The 19,916-nt window shown below is 40.5% G+C and overlaps 1 protein-coding gene across 1 annotated transcript in view; it reads right to left on the bottom strand.

Annotated features, from left to right (window-relative positions):
- Window positions 1–1,753, bottom strand: part of col11a1a (collagen, type XI, alpha 1a) — a gene marked incomplete at both ends in the record, with an annotated part of 173,011 nt that extends 171,258 nt beyond the window's left edge. The window contains one exon of the mRNA XM_080751473.1: window positions 1,639–1,753. Coding sequence (XP_080607599.1) covers window positions 1,639–1,753 — 115 coding nt within the window. The remainder of the gene's footprint in view (window positions 1–1,638) is intronic.
- Window positions 1,754–19,916: the final 18,163 nt, after the last annotated feature.

Raw genomic sequence — 19,916 nt, 5'->3', positions numbered from 1 at the left:
TAACTGCACAGTACTTATACAGGGGGAAACATTCCCACCGCAGACTGGCCGCTCAGACAACGCGGCCTTGTGTTGTCCCATGTTAGCTCTAGCCTACCAAACATGTGAATGCAAAAACTGAGAGAGAGAGGGGAAGAGTTGGGCACGGTGGGGTTGCACAAGCCAACTTTTGGGCTTCGGTGTGGACTAGGGCAGTGTGGAGAAAGGGTGCTCCTGTGTTTGGCAAGCGACCTGCTTGACCGCTTGAATTCATATCAGTCACTTTTAGCTGTGGACAGCGAAGGAGCCGTGCGCACTGGAGCGCGCTGTGTGTCAATGGGCCTGTGTCACGATGATTAGGTTAGACATGTGCCCGTGAATCTTCTCAATTATCCTATATATCAACACTAGCTCTATAAATCTAAGTCTGGGAACATAAGACTGACCCTGCCGTCGATTGGCCATCCTCACAGACAGGCCTGCAGTGCATAAACATGTCTCATCTTCGAAAGCGCAGGGTATAGGCCTATAACAACAACGCACATTTGCAAGAAAACTCGCAGTATTCGGTTATAAAAGTAAATATAATGGGCCTACTTGCATACTAACATTATAAGTGTCACATCACCTGTTGAATTACCCCACAAACATCGCGATAACTGCAATATTCCTACCGCCATACCGCGGTATCAATCAATCGAGTTCATAACCGCGATTATACCGTGATTATTATTATTTTTTAATTATACATGTAAATACATTTAAATATATTTAAATGTATTTACATTTAATTAAATTGTATTTATTTTTCATTCAAAACAACTTTTTTGGGGAGATACCGCGATACCGCCGGTAAACAGTGACTTATACCGCGATAACAAAAAAAAATCATACCACCCCAGCCCTCAGCAAATCCACCCAACTCAGCAGCGGTGCGCCCCCCTAACACAGTCCAACAGAGGCTGGGCTGTGTGCTCAGAGATGTACAAGTAACACTAGAATGTTCTCTTGCCCCCGGGGCACGAATACAAGTTGACAGACAGTCTATCCTCTGGCTGTAGAATTCTTTAGCAAAGTGTGAGGCTGCGGTCTTAAACCCTGGCAGAATCCCACCCTGCTAACCGTGTCCATATACACCTAGCGGACCATAGTTCAAACTAGCTTCTACTCTCTCTCAGCGCAAGGGAATAAAACCCCCCCAAGGGTCTCGCGACGCTGCTTGTGAGGGCTTATAAACAGTCACCATCAACTTGTTGATTGATGAAATTACGCACAAAGCGTTCATGCGTAAAAGTGATTTGGTGGAACCAAAACTGTAACTGACTCATTCCCCCGTTTTATGAATATAGTTTGCGGTCCTGGACTCATCTTTTGCTCACTTTGTCACTTTATATATTGGGCAGTTGGGTGCAGTGGAACACATTGGCTTGTTTTACTTGGTGGTGGCTTCCACAAAAACCGCATAATAACAGGGGCAATCTCGCCCTATAACGCAACTAATTTAGTTTCACTGCTGATAAAACAGTTGTGGCATCGACTCTGCGTCTCCTCCAGGTAAACCTCGTCAATCTGAATATCTCCATCAGCAGTTATCACATTTCCCCGCAGCTCTCCTTTCAGTCCAAACAGTTTTTGACCCTAATATTCTTCTGTTCTTACCTGCTCTGACATGGGTAGCCTGAAGAACCAGGGTTAAAGTGATGAATGCGGTTACAGTGGAATCCATAAGCCACCGTTTCGTTTTCCACCTTGTGGACCACCTTTGCATCTCCATGGTCGTGCGGTGCGCCCACAAACGTGAACAAAACTTCAAGTGATTATTTTAATGACGTCCCTTTACTCCCTTCCACAATCCCAAGTGTGATGGAAACGGTACTAAAAAGCCATAAGTGAGGATAGTTTGTGGTGCCTCTTCTGCTCTCTCAGCCACTCCACAGTCCACAGGCCCCCACGATGGTGTTCCTGTCCTGTGCCCAGCCTTCGGAGTGAAGGGTTCCTCGGGCTTTACTCAAAACGCACGGAGTGTGCAGTGGATACAGTTGGAGCCTTCACCGGAGGACACAGGAGGGCCGGGCAACGCTCCCACAGACCAGACCCCACGGTAGTACACGAAAATGACAAGGGAGCGAGTCCCCCGATCAGCAAATCACGGGGCTGAAAATTCTCCTTAGGGTCCCACCCATCAGCCTGGGTAAAGTAAACTCCCCCATTCAGTCTTCCCTGAGCGAGCCGTCCACTCCAAGGAAGAGGGCAGTGGTGGGAAAGGTACTCAACTCAAATCACATTTGTTACTTAAGTTAAAGTATCAATACTGATTGATTGATTGATTGATTGATTGATTGATTGATTGATTGATTGATTGAAGACTTTATTAGAAGTTTGCATAGGAAAAGGTACAGTTTCATGACTGTACAATTCACTGGTACAAGGTCTACTAAAAGGAGATCCATGAAAAGACTAAGCTTATTCCACAGGAAACCATTTAAGTATCTCATATAACGTTGAATGACAGACGAATAGAACACAGTACTATGCAGTACGATATGTAAAGAAAAGAAAATGAAAACAACAAAAGAAAAAGAAAACAGTAAGTCTAAACAAACAGAAAGTATATACAAAGAAGGGGCAGGGGAGGGTAGGGCTGGTAGGTACTGCAATGTGGAAAGTCCAGAATTCAACATTTTACTTCAGTAAAACTATACAAACGTAGCCTATTTGTATCAAAATGTAGTTAAAGCACCAAAAGTAGAACTCAGAATGACCTATTTTAAGTTTTCAAATAAAAATAAAAAATCGTTTGATAATAGCAGATCTACAGGCTCACAATGCATCGCTTTGCGACACATTGTGAGCTTGTAGATCTGCTATTTTCAAATGGCCGACATACATGTAGCCTATATAGGACTGAAGTTGTTACTGCATGTTTTGTAATAATAATCAAAGTAACAAGTAAAGTTTTCAAATAAATGTAGTGGAGTAAAAGTACAATAGCCTAGCTATTTGTCTCCAAAATACTCTCAAGTAAAGTAGGAAATACCTCAAAATGGTACTTAAGTAATAGTACTTAAGTAAATGTACTTAGAGATACTGTCCAACACTGGAGGGGGGGGGGGGGGGGGGAGGAAACGGTCCTGCCTGGGAGGGAATCAACAGAATGACAGAAATAATGTTCATTGTTCACAACGTCTTTTGTCTTCCCACCTACAGTATATTGTGGAGGTGACAAATAGTCTCCTGAATTAAATCATGGGTCTTCAACAGGGCGTCCGGGACCCCTATAGGGGTCCCTCAGAGTTACTACAGGGGGCAGGCCAAATATTTGTGTGATAGATTTCTTGAACCCTATAGTAGCACACCTATTCTGAGGGGAACATTAGCCAAAAATAGCAGATCTACAAGCTTGTAGATCAGCTATTTTCGACTATTGAGGTTTGACGAATTAGACCAAGTACATTGCCAATGGTCTACTCTATTTCACTAAGTATTGACAGTTTAAGTGGTTAAATGTCTGAAAATTATTAATGAATACATGGATTAATACAACATATTAATAGAAAAGTTAAATAAACAAAAATATTAAATGCGCACAACACTGATGGCAGTGCTGTCAAACAAGTATATGAAGCGACAGTATGAAATCTATCTGAAAAAGTTGAATCTGAAATACAATGTTATACAACCCCTCTCTCAGCTATAGGGGACCTTGGGCTGAAAAAAGTTGAAGAACCCTGCCCTAAAAATGTAATGTAGTGAAAAAGGAACTGTTTGTGCTGTTGATTCCAAAATGTTTCCTTGTCTCTGTAACTGGATTCTTTAGTTACAATACTACATGTGTTTCATATAGCCATTTTGATTCAATAATGCAGTTTACATCTGATTTAGATTTAACCTATGAGGAAAGGGCCATTACATCATGGTATGGTTTTCATACCATGATCATCACTTGGTTCAGTATATTTAAACAATCCGCAAGGGCCTGTATACCGTACAACAAAACCCTTCTCAGATAGATTCAGCTTAATCCTTGCATGATGTGTCGTTGGCCTTATCCATAATTTAGTCAGGAACACTCAGTGTTAATTTAACTCTGACGAGGGCTAGACAAAGTATGACTTACGTCTACCACTCGTCAGAGTTAAATTAACACTGTATGGCAGGGTTCCCCAATAGGCGGCCCGCGGGCCATTTGCGGCCCGCGGGGGGCTACTGTCTGGCCCCCACCAACCCCTGTAATAATGGTGGTATAAGAGCAGCAACAACACTAGTATATCGTCGTTGTTAGGTGGAAATCTCGTACCTCCAAATGTGTACGTTCTTTCGCAAATCATACAAGGCCGTCGCACAAAAGTAGTGAAAACAGCAGGTCTACAAGCACACAACGCCTCGCGTTGCGAGGTTGTTGTGTGCTTGTAGATCGGCTGTTTTCACTAGTTTAAATCATTTTTTAAATGATAAATGCAAAACGAACGGTTTTTGGACGTACAAGATTTTCACCCGACAACAACGATATCTGAACTGTCGCTGGAGTAGCGGGAACGCCACCGTCCGTCGCCCCCTGCAATGTTGTGGCCCTGGGCTTGGTACCCTAGACATAATTCAATGTTGTGGCCCTGGGCTTGGTACCCTAGACATAATTTGGCCCTTGGGGAAAACTAATTGGGGAATCCTGCTGTATGGATTTGTCTACTCGTCTACTCGAGTCTATGTACACTGTACAGTAGGGTGACCAGACGTCCCGGTTTACCCGGGACAGTCCCGTTTTCAAGCTGCATGTCCTGGTGTCCCGACAAATATCTCTAAAACACTAATATGTCCCGGTTTTCAACATTCACTGCAAAATTGTCCTGGTTTTCGCCAGAATTAAAATAATAGTAGCTGTTTTCAGTGGTTGCATAGACATTTATCATGTTCTTTTCATGAAAACATGCTCATCTAACCAATCATAAAACATGAACAAATACACTGCGTGTCTGAATTCAACACTGAGCCTGTTTGTCAATCACTCACTGCCTGTTTGCAACCCTGCGGTGCGTGTGTGCGCGTGCACGAACGTTAGAGAATGAGCGTGGTAACGTGTGCATTGCTTTTAAGATCCCGGTTTTAGTGGCTGAAAATATGGTCACCCTATTGTACAGATACTCCTGGTCAAATACTTCTTCACTACAAGAGAACGATGCCCAGTAAATGTTTTCTTTGAGTTAACACGGGGTGGTTGCTTCAAAAGATAGGCTACGCAAGTAATTAAAAGTATATTTTATGTTATTGATAGCGACACATTAAAGTATCGTTTAATTACAATGCATTTACAGAAGCTTGCAACTCTCTGAAACCACCCAAAGAAAGCAATGTCTTTAGTTGCCTCTATTATAGAAACACCTACAGTATATGACTTCAGCATAGAAATGCAACTGAATCAACAAAAAGGACATTGTCACACACACACACACACACACACACACACACACACACACACACACACACACACACACACACACACACACACACACACACACACACACACACACACACACACACACACACACACACACACACACACACACACACACACAAACCATTTCAATACAATTCAATTCAACTGGCGTTATTGGCAATCGACAAGCTCAAAACGCTTTGCGTCACATTTCAAGCTTGCGGATCTGCTACTTTTGTGTGACATTGCATCAAGTAGGGCATTGATTCATGATTGCCCGACTGCAACGGTATGTCATTTGCATTGTGAGAAGGTGGTAAATCCCGGGGACAGACAGTTCCCTATGTCTCTTGGCTGGCTCACTGCAGGTCAGATCCCACCCTGTCTGTCAAAACCAACAAAGGGTCAAACTCGTTTTTCTGCTATACCACCAAAATGTGGAAAGCCTTACCGAAGGAGTGTGGATCACTAGCATCCTTTAAAATTGCCCTGAAAAACCACTTACAGGCAGCAGCCGTTAGCAACTGGTAAAAAAATGAACCTATAGCCCAACCCTACCCTCCCCTGCCCCTTCTTTGTATACTGTTTGTTTAGACTTACTGTTTTCTTTTTTCTTTTTCTTTACATATCTACTGCATAGTACTGTGTTCTATTTGTCTGTCATTCAATGTTATATGAGATACTTCAATGGTTTCCAGTGGAAATAAGCTTAGTCTTTTCATGGATCTCCTTTTAGTAGACCTTGTACCAGTGAACTGTACCGTCATGAAACTGTACCTTTTCCTATGCAAACTTCTAATAAAGTCTTCAATCAATCAATCAATGTCTGTCAGCCAGCTTGTCTCTTCAGCCTGGGTCACCTGCTAGCCAGCTGGTAACAGATAGGCTACTTGTCTCCAGGGACATGCAGAGAATTTTAGAGAGGCAGGGGCTGAAATTTCTAAAAGGGCCTTTGGTGAAAATATCGAATTCTACCGAACTCCAAGCTCACAACGCACAACGCGTCGCATGCAGCGCGACACGTTCGGCTATTTTCGGTACTTGATACCACACTAAACTATAAGCATAATCAAGTGAATACTGGAGATGTGGCGTAACAGCATGGATTTCTACACAGAGAGGGCAATTCTTTCAACATAAGATGCTGCATTCAAGTTCAGGAGAGTTTGGACAAGGCAATTCTCTTGAATGCTGCCTTCAGGTATGGCATGGAAAGAGGGCATTTGCATTTCTTTCACCATAGTGAAAACTGCGTTCATGGTCTGGAGAGGGCACTGTTTTACAGACGGATAAAAGGGCAGGGGCTCAAGCCTCCTTTGATGTCTATGTGTGCATGTGCCTGCTTGTTTCTCCAACCATAATCTGGCAAATTAATTGATTGAAGACTTTATTAGAAGTTTGCATAGAAAAAAGTACAGTTTCATGACGGTACAGTTCACTGGTACAAGGTCAACTAAAAGGAGATCCTAGAAAAGACTAAGCTTATTTCCATAGGAAACCATTGAAGTATCTCATATAACATTGAATGACAGACGGATAGAACAAAGTACTATGCAGTAGATATAGTAAAAAAATAATAATAATCTGGTGGTAGTCTGAAGACAAACCACTTAACCCCTATAAATGTAAACAGTATATATCTGAATAAATTAATAAATAAATACTGCAAAAATAGTAGGCTACAGTGATTCTCAAACTCTTTTGGCCTTTGTAAATAACTTTTTCATCCACAGCACCCTTGAATTACATTGTTACTTTACAGCACCTTACATTTATGTCATATTACAGTACATAATTAGGTAAATCTTTCCCCCTAAGATACAGTATATCATGAGTAAAATTAGGACAGGTTGAAAATAACTTTACTCTGTACTTCACGTTTAACCCTATTGGGAGAACATTCACCAAAAATAGCAGAACTACAAACTCACAACGGCTATTTTTGGAGAGGACATTTGGTGTAGATGCACCAAGTATAGTGCAATTCAGGAAGTGATATTGATAAATTCAAAATATTATCAAAGTATTCTACGGCACCCCTGGACTTGTGTCACGTCACCCACTTTATGATTCCCTGATCTATTAAAGGTGCCACACCATAAAATTCAAAAAATTATATTTTTTTCCACGTATTTTATTATTCCCAGTGTATTTTTTCCACCCCCAAAAATACAATTCATTAACTCTAAGCCTTGGTTTTTATTTCTGTGATTTTCTGAGTGGGTGGGTGTGTCCGAATGGTTCTCTTCCTCCTGAAAAGAGGACTGGTGTGACATCACACCAGGGCCCATTTCCATAGTACCACCCTCCACTTTCCTGGAAACTGGAAGAGAAGGGGCGTTACTTTTGGGTTGGATTCTATTGAGACCTAATGGGGTGGGTGGGGTAAAGTGGTGCTAAAATTGCTACGATACAGGGAAGATTAGCATGGTGCCATGCTAAAATTGGAACGATGCAGAGAAGATTCTACGTATCGTTCCAATTATAGCCCAAAGTCAGTGCCCCGTTGCCAACAAAGGGCATTTTTAGGCTAAAACCTGTATAAAACCGTATTATGGACCAATGAAATATATATTTTTAAAAGCATGGTGTGGCCCCTTTAAGGTCACACTGCATTGCAGTGTATTTTTTATATTTCTGACAATATATATATATTTTTTTCCTTTTCCCTTTTAAAGATTTGTTTTTTGGCTTTTATGTCTTATGAATAAACCAATGAGCAAGTAAGAGTGATGTCAAGCTTTGCCGTAAAAAGCCCAAAGTGTGATTAGTAAACGATCCATGAGAGTATGAAGTAATAATTGTAGTACTACAGTACAAGTTGTGTAGTATACCATTGATTCACAGTGATACATTCCGTCACCAAACACCCAGCGTTGTTTTCCTGCGGTGAAGGGGCAGATGAAAGGACAGAGATTGATAAGCAGTGCCGGCCCTAGGGCTGATACAGCACCTGACCAATCAGTGCAAGCTAAAGTGCCACCCGTCTGCTCAGTGAGTGACCTTATAGCCTACTGCGGAAGGAGGTCAACCAGGGACTAAACTCACCCACCCAAACATGGCTGCTCTGCATAGTTTGGTGGAATTCACGGCTGATGACATAGTGGAGTTTCTCCAGGCACAAAGGAACCAAAATAGAGCGCAAGCACAGCTAGCGACCTTCATCACTTCACAGAAGCGCAGTGCTAAGGTGAGGCGGCACCACCAGCCATGTTGTCAGCAAATTAGCTCCACTGTCAGACTGTCGGGAATGTTGTTACCATTCTGTTAGCAGGGGCAGTTGCTCCTCTATCAAAGGAGTAGTTCACCCCAAAATGACTTTTTTTTCTATTGATTAGTCACCCCATGGAGACTAGAGTTCAATAATATTTTTAGTTTTTTTGTCGCATTCCTAAGACAAAAATGTGATAACAATAAATTTACCCCCATTCGTTCCGGATGGGGTCCCGTTTCGAAACAGGTCCCCATCCGGAATCAATGGGGGTAAATTTACTCGAATCAAATTTTTGTCTTAGGAATGTGACAAAAACCAAAACATATTATTGAACTCTACTCTCCATGGCATGAATAATCAATAGAAAAAAAGTCATTTTGGGGGTGAACTACTCCTTTAAATGTAAGTGTTGATAAAATGCAAATTTGTCATTGTTTTTTTTTTTCGTGAATAATAAGCCTATGGGTATGTGATAAACAAATTATCCCGGCATTAGTCATTGCCCAAGTTATAAAACCCATACTGTAGGTGTGCTCAGTTGATTATCTATCCAGCCTTTATTGCTAGGCCGACAATAAAGGCTCACTGTCCCCTCACTGAAACTACTCCCTTCACTACTACTCAACTGCCTCACCCTCACTGAGGTAAAATCCTGGATGACCATGAATTTCCTCAACCTAAATGACAGCAAGACAGAAATCATCTTCTTTGGCAATAACACTCCACTTTCCACCAACATACCCGGCCCCCTTAACTCAAACATCTGTCCCTCAGTCAAAAACCTTGGTGTTATGCAATTTATCCCTCAATAAGCACATTAGCTCCGTCATCAAAAGTACTTTCTTTCAATAAAGACTCCTAGCCAAAGTCAAAGCCTATCTCCCCCTAAGCAAATGGAAATGGCCATCCACACGTTGATTTCCTCCAGGCTTGATTATTGTAACGCACTTTACATAGGCATTGAGCAGTTGGCACTAAGGCACTTGCTGCTGCCGGCCTCCTAAGGCACTAAAAAGCGAGAACACATTACACCGGTTTTAGCTGCTCTACACTGGCTTCCAGTCTATTTCAGAATTAATTTCAAAGTTATTTTATTTGCTTTTAAATCCTTACATGGGCTGGCGCCGCCTTATATCACGGAGCTCGTTGAACCCTATTGCCCAAGCGGGCTCTGAGGTCCGCTGACCAGTCACTCCTGGTGGCTCCCACAACGAACCTTAGGTCCAGGGGCGACCGTGCCTTCTCTGCTGCCACCCCCGTTCCCTGGAATGCCCTTCCTCTGGCAATTCGAAGGGCTCAGTCCATTGATGGTTTTAAATATCTTCTTAAGTCACATTTATTTTCGCTAGCTTTTAATGTTCCTTAACTATCCTCATATCTTATGCTTTGTTTTATAATGTTTTTATTTATGCTGTAAGGTGATTGTTTTAGGCCTACTTGCTTGTTTTTTCTTTGATGCACCCTGTACAGCACTTTGGGCACTGTTTTGAGTTCTGCAATACATAGAAGACAAGTATACTCAGGAAAGAAAAACACATTTCGAACACGACTCAAGTCACCATTAATGAAGTCAAAATGATGTTGCAAAATAAATGCGGCATTTCTGTTTCAGCACAATGCATGAGTCCTCTTTAGGTGATAATAGTTGTCATTATACATTCAGACACCAATACCAAATGGCATAACCGCTAGTGCACAGCACTACCTATTGAGTTGAAAACAATTTTGGACACAGCTTTTTTCTTTGGGCATACAATGACTATATGGGCATGTAATGAACACATTACAGTCAGTAATGGTGTTGACAGACTCTTATGATGTTGTTTTTGACCATTACAAATATATAATTGTGTTATAAATAGCCACAGGGTAACAAACTCGATCATAGCTAATATATCATGAGTGGATCAAGCCATATTGTGCAGGATGACGCGAGCTTCAGTGATGAATCTCTTTTTAAAGTGTATTCAGCGCCTCAACATTACACCCACAAGTTTGCACCAGCTGGCTGTTGTCCTTGTTTGAAGCAAAGCAAATAAATACATAAACCACTGATGTTACACCAAGGCGTAACATGTGGGTGTGGGTAATATGATAAATGGCACGTTGAATGATGTGACCAGAGGCTTGTTTCATGTATTAAATGCCTTCATATAAACAGCTCCTGTACTGCAAAACAATTATGCAGTTCTTTCTTTCTTTTTCTTTCTTTCTTTCTTTCTTTCTTTCTTTCTTTCTTTCTGTCTGTCTGTCTGTCTATGGCTTTGTTCAATTCCATGTTGAAACCAATAAAGTACTTATAATTCCTTTGTTTTGAATTCATTTGGGGGAAAGTGAATAGAAATGTCAATGATAAAATATCACCTTGCACCATTTTTGGTCATGCTGAATAACATCATTCATCATCTACAATTGTATATTCTGTAATGTATGTATTCATGTATAGCATTTACCTTTAAATTCACTTTGAAGATTAGAATACACACTACCTTTTAATTATATTTAAGAATCGAGCTAAATTGAGACGTTTATTCACAACTATGTTTTGTCACTTCTGAAGTAGAGACTGAGAGGTCTTAAGAATTCTCCCATGATTACTGCAAGAATGTGCTTGCAATGATTATCAGCTGTGACTACAGTATAATCACAGTCAGCCCTTTGAGCAAAGTCTTTACTGTCTCCGCTAATGAGATGGCCCTAAAACAAACGAAGAAACAAGGCCGGCCCATAACGGCTGCCAGAGGCAGCCAAACGCTGAATAACCATCCTGGCATCACCAGCAGTTCACTTACTAGAATCTATCGCTTATGCAGGGGGGAAAGTTCATACACTAAAGTGACACAGTGGTGGACAAAGTACTCACCCCCAGTACTTAATTCAAAATATAGATAGATAGATAGATACCTTTATTATCCCACAGGGGAAATTCAGTTGCCCAGAGGCAGCACATCATGAGGTTACAAGTTACAGAGAAGTAAGAAAAAGAAAAAGAGTACTGTAGTATACAGTCCAAAGAGCAAGCACAAAAAAAAAGATAAATAAAACATAAAGTGTCGAAAGCTATTGCAAAAAGAGAAGAAGAATATATACATAAAGTGACCACGAAACATTCAACGCTCATAAGTGACACGTCACACACACAAAAAAAAAGCTATACTCAAGCATAACTTAGCAAACAGTGCCAAACAAAAGAGTGCACATAACAGTCACTGCTAGTCAATGCAGTCATACAACACAAGTATCGCACCGCCATATCAACACCGCAATAATACACAGTACAACCAACACAACCCAATAGTGCAGGGCCTGAAAAAAAGTGACCAAAGTCAGTGCAAATAAGTCAAGAATATATAGATATATATTTTTTCCTTTTAAAGCAATAATGGGAGCCACAGCAACCCTCTCAGGGAAAAGTATGTTAGATACAGTACGAGTCCTGGTCAAATATTACTCAACTACTATCAAGTCAAATTTGTACTTGAGTCAAAGTATTGAAGTACCTGCTTCAGTCAAAGAACCTTTATTCATTGTTATCAGTCCAATTTAAACAAAGGTTTACATAATTACATGTCCAGACTCCAGAGAGTGCTTCTCTGGGTATCTTTGCCTCTATTCTATACCAGTGCTGTGGAAGCTGTGTAAACTGCATGAAGCCTAGCGTTCTTCATGAATGAAAGGTGAGAGAAAACAGCCTCCTGCTGAGGAATGTGAAAGTTGGTCTCAAACAGATTAGCGAGCCTTAAGGGTTGGGATGTTTTGACAATTGCCCGCTGTCCCCCTGTCAGCCAACAAGTGCTGAAATGCTTTCCACGTGTTGTCCCCGCGACCCATGCAGGCTACCATTAGCTAGCTGGGTGGACATAATACTCCTATCCACTAGTAAGACGCCTCTCTTTGCCAGCCCTCCCAGAAACCCCTGAACACAAGTACTGCCGATCAATCTTCTATTTATGTATATATATTATTCGTTCCCTTTCCTGTTGTACCTTGCTCTTAACCCTAACCCTGTACTTACTGTACTCTGTACTCTGTTCTTGTTTTTTCTTTTTATCTTTTTCATACTTCTCTGTAACTTTGTAAATAACCTTATACTGCTGTGCTGCCTCTGGGCAACAATTTTTCCCCCTTGGGATAATAAAGGTATCTATCTATCTAGGGCGACAAGCGACGGTTCTCGAGATAATACGCGGGGCACATACTCACATACTCACAGAGATTTCTCGCATTTATTGTAAGATTGAACTATGTCATTAATATACGGTACCATAGAGGAGTTGGGTGGAAATAAAAAAAAAAGAGTTCCCCCCCCTTCTGTGTTGCCTAGAACTGGAGGATTGATTTTTGGGTTTGTATTGTAAATCACACCGAGATTACATCACACCGGTGTGATTTACAAACAAGTACTATGGAGTAAAAGTACAATATTTGCCTCTGAGATGTGATGGAGTAGAAGTAGAAATATTTGAAATTGTTAACGCTCAAGTAAAATACAAATACCTCAACATTGTACTTAAAGGACAACTTTATTTTTTTATAACAAGGGTTCATATTTTAGATTGTAATTCAAGAATATAAAAGATGAGTAGGGCTGTCACAATTATTACATAATCGTCTAATCGTGATTATTTGACATTATCGCAATTATTTTGTCATAATCGTCATAATCGTGAATGTTGACACATTTCAGAAATAGTGGAAATAGCAGATCTACAAGCTCACAACGCGCCGCATCGCGACGCGTTGTGAGCTTGTAGATCGGCTATTTCCACTATCAATGTTATTTTTTAAGTAGTAAGTTGTCAAATATGTCAGTAATGTATTTGTATATTTAGGTTATGTGTCATATCTACCATATGCAACTTCAAAGCCTAAAAGCCAAACAGAAATGTAATTATCAACGACAAATACACAATTAAATCGTTAATCGCCAATTATTTGAGTGACAATTAATCGTCATGTAAAATGTCATATCGTGACAGCCCTAAAGATGAGTGTTAAAATGATTTCATTTACTTCTTTCTATTGTTTTAGAGATTCTTATTTCAGTGGTTGGGGGCATGCGTACAAGTGGCTAAATATGTCATTTTACACAGAATAAACCCATTCCCAAGATACAACGCAACCTTTCATGGTTGGATGTGATTTATGGGGGCTAGAAGTGTTACTGTAAATAGCAATAAAGAAACTGCGAGCTTATTGTGTCTAAAAAGACATATTTAGCCACTTGTACGCATGCCCCCATGCGTACGCATGCCCCACATTTCAGCACGGTAAACACGATAAAACAATAGAACGAAGCAAATGAAAACATTTTAACACTCACTTTTTCTTTTCTCTAATTACAATCTAAAATATGAACCCTTGTTGTAAAAAACCAAAGTTGTCCTTTAAGTAAATGTACTTTGTTACTTTACACCACTGCCAAGAGGCAATATGCATTCTTTTCCACTACTGCCACAGACTACTGCCTGAAGCTCATAGCGCACCTATGAGCTTCAGGCAGTAGTCCTTGTCAAGCAGCTGGCGTCCATGGCTGACACCAGGGTGTAAAGTTCTCTATGGAAGAGTAGGAGGACCTCCTCCAAACACTGCAGATGTTCTTCTTATATTGTATCAGGGGTTTGGCGTGGAAGTGCCATGTTTTCATTTTCTTGTGCCATGTCAACATTACGTTTAGTTATGACACCACATCAAAATGTAATATTTCCAACTGATTTTGATTTTGTCAGCCTAATTGTGTTTTCTTTATGAATATTTCCTTAGACCCGGAGCAATAACCCATAAACCCACCTATCTCCCAGACTCCCTCCCCGGTCAGAGTTAAAATATTTAATAAAAATAAAATAAAATGTCACACTTGTGCCAGTGTGTCAGTGATCACATGCACCCCCCTGTGCCTAAGGTTGCCTACCCCTGTATTACAGTAACCAACTCTACCTTCCTGACTGGTTAAAATAACATACTATTCATCCAATATTAGCCTACTTCTGGGATTGCAGCTTTAAATTAAGCCACATGTCAACTTGGTGTATTTGTATTCAAGACCAAGGATATCTTTTAATGCCAGTAATGTGGCATAATAATCTATCATCTTGTCTTGCCGAATTTCAGTCATTTGGGCGTTCCATGAAAAAGGCTTATGTAGTTAAATCAAGCAATTGTATCCATATTATGTAGCATTCACGCTGTCTGCCAGCTTAGAGGGGGTAATAATAAGCTTATAAATGGCCTGGAATAGAGTCAAATGAAAATGGGTCTGGGACTTTTAGAATGAGACCTCCTTGTTATACTGTAAATTTTGCACTGTGTATTAATTTTACACACTAAGGGTTAAAAAGAAACACCAAGGAGTACTCATACAGTATATACTATGGAGCACACATAAGCCCGTTTTCGACTGCAGTTTTGGCACCACACCACACCACACCACACCACACCACACCGCACCGCACCACACCACACCACACCACACCACACCACATAAAAATATCTACATTTTCCATTACACAAATGTACCCCTATCGGTAAGAAACAAAGTGACCCTTTTAACTCTGATTATAATACAATATAAATTTGTATTACAACTATCCTAAATTATAATACAATATAATAAATATATATAAATAATTATAACTGTGATTATAATACACTATAAATTATTAATGTATTACTGTGATAATTATAATACACTATAATAGATTATAATAGTGGTTATGACACAATAGAATCTATTATCATGTATTACAACTACATCCTGGTGGTCTAAATGAAAAGTCAGTGAGGGATCAGTCATTATGAAGTGTTTGGCCCTGTTTGGCCTAGCTCAGACCTACTCTAGAGTGGATACTTTTTAGTACCACGTTTAGTACCACTTTCACACCACTCTACCCAGGTCCTTGTAGTGGAAAAACCTGGCACAAGTGGGCGGTGTGGCACAAGTGGGCGGTGTGGTGTGGAGTGGTGTGGTGTTGGGCCAGTGGAAAAGGGGCTTATAGCCCAACACCACACTGTATGCAGGCTTTTCAAGAAGGTTTCATAATGTTTTTTTTATGTGAGCGATGGCAGGTGTGTAAATCCTGAGCCAGGGCACCTGTAGTAGCTCCACCAAGTCAGGTCTAGCATGATTTATGCTTCGTCACACGATGATGTCGAAGATAACCAATCTACAAGCTCACAGCGCGTCTACTGTGAGCTTGTAGATCGGCTATTTTCAGCACCGTCGTACTATGACAGAGTTTAATTTGGACATCGGTCTTCACCACCTGGGTTGGGTGATGACTGAGTTATCTTTGCACATCAAAAGCAAAACCCTTCAGGCATTCCCCTTAATTATTGAACCAACCCCAGCATCCCTATTCCCGGGCAAACATTCCGCAAAAGAAATGTCAGATCCAGATCTGCTATATAGCCTATATTCTGCAAAGAGATTGGGTGTAGCTGGAACAAAGGTTCCATCTACACAGACCCCTGGGGGGTCTCCGGTCAACAAAGCTACAGTATATATGGGGTTAAGGTGGTTAATGTGATTTTAAGATAATCCAAGTGACATATTGTGATGCAAACCATTTCTTCGTTGGCCACAGCCTTAGGCAAAACACGACCATTTGCCCACAACATAGGCCTATCTCAATATCTTATGGGCAGATCGACACACCATTTTAGATAAACCTAAACCACTTGAATGACCCCACAACCTTTCTTTTAGCACCGCCCTCAGGCCAACATGGTACACAAGAGGATCGTATAAATCCAGGGACGTGCTGGGCCCCTGATTCAGCCCGGGAAAAAGAGTTGGAGAGGCCCTCATTGCGCGCTATAGAGAGAGATCTCTCTCTATAGCGCTGCTGCTACTCAAAGATTTGTGACAAAGTGTCAAGCCAGTGGGCCAATTACATGAGTTATATTGCATCGTTGTCTGTATGTTTGTATTTATCATTTTAAAAATCAAACCTCGGTTCGAATTGAAGCGGTGGACAGATAAAACTTCTATTCTGAATGTATTTGGAGAGCTGGTATGACAGTTGGTATAATAGGTTTAAAAAATAAAATAGATTAAAACACATACATTAAAATAAGAATTTGTAATTAAATAAATACATAAATAAATATAAAGTGTTTAGATAAGACAGATAAACCCTGAAGGCCAAATTATCATGTGAAGCTTGACCAATCCTCAAAGTATCCATTCATCTGACCGGGAGGGACACCGCACACATATTCTAGATGTACAGGACATATAAAGCCTATTCATTCTGAACTGAAATGACCATATATGGACATGGGACACACATTTTGCTTTTTGAAAAAGCCTATTCATTCTGGACTGATATTTTACACGTACGGGACAGGAAAAACCTGTTCATTCTGGCCTGGAGTGACCATATATGGACATAAAGTAACGGACATTCTGTTTTTGAAAAACCCTGTTCATTCTGGACTGAGATCACCATATATGGTAATTAAACGGACATTCTGTTTTTGAAAAAGCCTGTTCATTCTGGACTGAAATGACCATATATGGGCGTGATACACACAAAGCCATTCATTGGAAGCGGTTTCCACCGCTTCAAAAATGATTTAAACTAGTGAAAACAGCCGATCTACAAGTTCCTGATCTAAGAGCTGTTTATATGAAGGCATTTAATACATGAAACAAGCCTCTGGTCACATCATTCAACATGTCATTTATCATATTACCCACACCCACATGTTACGCCTTGGTGTAACATCAGTGGTTTATGTATTTATTTGCTTTGCTTCAAACAAGGACAACAGCCAGCTGGTGCAAACTTGTGGGTGTAATGTTGTGGTGGCGCTGAATACACTTTAAAAAGAGATTCATCACTGAAGCTAACGTCATCCTGCACAATATGGCTTGATCCACTCCACAAGTGCTTGTAGATCTGCTGTTTTCACTACTTTTGTGCGACGGCCTTGTATGATGAAGCAGGGCTTTGCTTTACGAAAAAATTTACAAATTTGAAACTTGGAGATACAAGGTTTCTGCCCGACAGTGACGATTTACTTTGTTGGCCGCCCAGCCCCCAAAAATGGAACGAAGGCAGACATTTTATTTTTATTTTTTTCTTAATGGCCGGCCTGGACCGGCCGGGAATGAACCGGCTGTTCGGGAGTTGTCCCGCTTTTCCCAATGGCCAGCACGTCCCTGGTATAATCTAATAGGCAGTTATAGCAGAATAAACCCTACTGATTTTGGTGACCCCATAGCTTTTCCGTTAGTGCCACCATTTGGGCCAGAATGTCCCTTGCACACTGGTAGCCTCATTTGGACAATATTGATGATGACCTTACAGTAGCAGAGAGTGAGTCAGATAGAGAATGCAAGGAGGCTTGATTGATTGATTGATTGAAGAATTTATTAGAAGTTTGCAATAGAAAAAAAGAACAGTTTCATGACAGTACAAATCACTGGTACAAGGTCAACTAAAAGGAGATCCTAGAAAGCAGAGGCTTATTTCCACAGGAACCACACTTTAAGTATCTCATATAACATTGAAAGACAGACGGATAGAACATAGTACTTTATCTAGGATAATATCAATTTCAAATTGATATTATTATATTAGCCGAAAAGGCATAAACTATGGATTCACAAAATTCTTACATGACGATTGGTATTTCAACATAGCCTATTTCTATCAACGATAAAATGTAATAAGGCTAGAGGCTACTAAAATGCATCTCTTTCTCTCTCTCTCTCTCTCTCTCTCTCTCTCTCAGGACAGTACAACACCGGGTCTTAACAGTATACTATGTAACAAAGGCGCTGTCACTTTGAGGAAAATTATAGATGTCGCTGGCCCTGGGTTGAATGATACTCAAGCGGTGGCCTCTTTTCTTGGGATGAGGTCAGTACGACAGACCAGAAACATTTTAAATAGGTGGTTAAAAAGACTGACTGATGAAGAAGTAAAGATGCTAGGAGAGTACAGTAATGGAGTGGAGGCTCCAGATGAAGGTGATCCGTTTCCAGAGTTGGGGTTTACTCCAGACCTGGAAGGGTTTTCAGGGCCGAGAAAGTAGACCTTGTAGTTGCCGTTTTAACAAAACACACATCCTTTGTAATTAAATGAGTACACGGCCTACACATGACCTCATAGTTTGCTCACAGAGACAATGTTAATTGAGAAATAACTTCCTCAGAAGAGAACAGCTCTTTTATTTGCTGTGGGTTTACCTGACGTGGTATTGTAAGAGACGCGCTTTTCACAGGCACACTCGAGGCAGCCACCGGCCTCTGTCTGTCAGTCAGTGTTTACACATACTGTGTTGACTAAAGTATAAAGAGCCCTTTCTCTAACCCCACTCCACTTGCTCCCCTATAGGAATGAAAGTGTCCTATTTTTCATTTACTGTAGCATTCATATACTATTCCCATTACAGTTTACATTTTTCATCCATGGACTTACCGGTATAACCACTTAAAGTGTTAGTTCACCTATTTTTGACATAAAGCTGTGTGAAATACTTGCCATTAAAACAGTGGTTAAAAATGTATTAATTGATTACCAGAGTTCCGTGGTCAGAGTTCATCTATTTTTAATGATTGGGCCATGAGCCCCATGCCAAATCACCGGAACTACTTTATATTCATCTAAAACTGACCAGAACTCTGACCACGGGACTCTGGTAATGAATTAATACATTTGTAACCACTATTTTAATGGCAAGTATTTCACACAGCTTTATGTAAAAAAATAGGTGAACTAACACTTTAAGCCCTTTTCAAAGATTTTTCTAAATAGCATCGCAACATGTTGTGAGTTTGTTAGATCTGCTATTATTGCAACATTTTTTAAACATTTAGAAATGTTGACTCATGGTTTTCTTCGTTTTATTCAAATGACATGCCCAACATATAGGGACACCAGAGTGAAAGTGTTTCTTAAGAAAGACAGACAACTAAGAATAAATTCTTATTTCTGTAGACAGAAACTCCGTTTTTTGCTCATGCCTGCATTACTCTTTCCCTGTCACAGAGTGCAATGTACTGTACCCGCAACAGCTATGTGTTTTCACTGTGGCGTACCACACTGTGACACCAGAGTGGCTAAAAATGCTATCTCCATTTTGAGAGCGCACATACAGTACATGCAGCCTTACTGTATGCTTTATTCAAACTTTATTTGAATAAACAGACATAGCTTTGGCATGCATTGTTGGGAACGTCGGGAATGACAAAAAAAAACTTGAAAAATGCAATTCTGAGGAATTCCAAGCTAGTTGCTGTGACGCGAGTCCCACTTCCAAATGACCACTTACCATTTGAAT

Source organism: Nannobrachium achirus (genome assembly GCF_963921795.1).
Source record: "Nannobrachium achirus genome assembly, chromosome: 21".
NCBI classification, from domain to species: Eukaryota; Metazoa; Chordata; class Actinopteri; order Myctophiformes; family Myctophidae; genus Nannobrachium; species Nannobrachium achirus.
The sequence above is the reverse complement of the archived record's forward strand: the minus strand, read 5'-3'. Positions and strand labels throughout refer to the sequence as shown.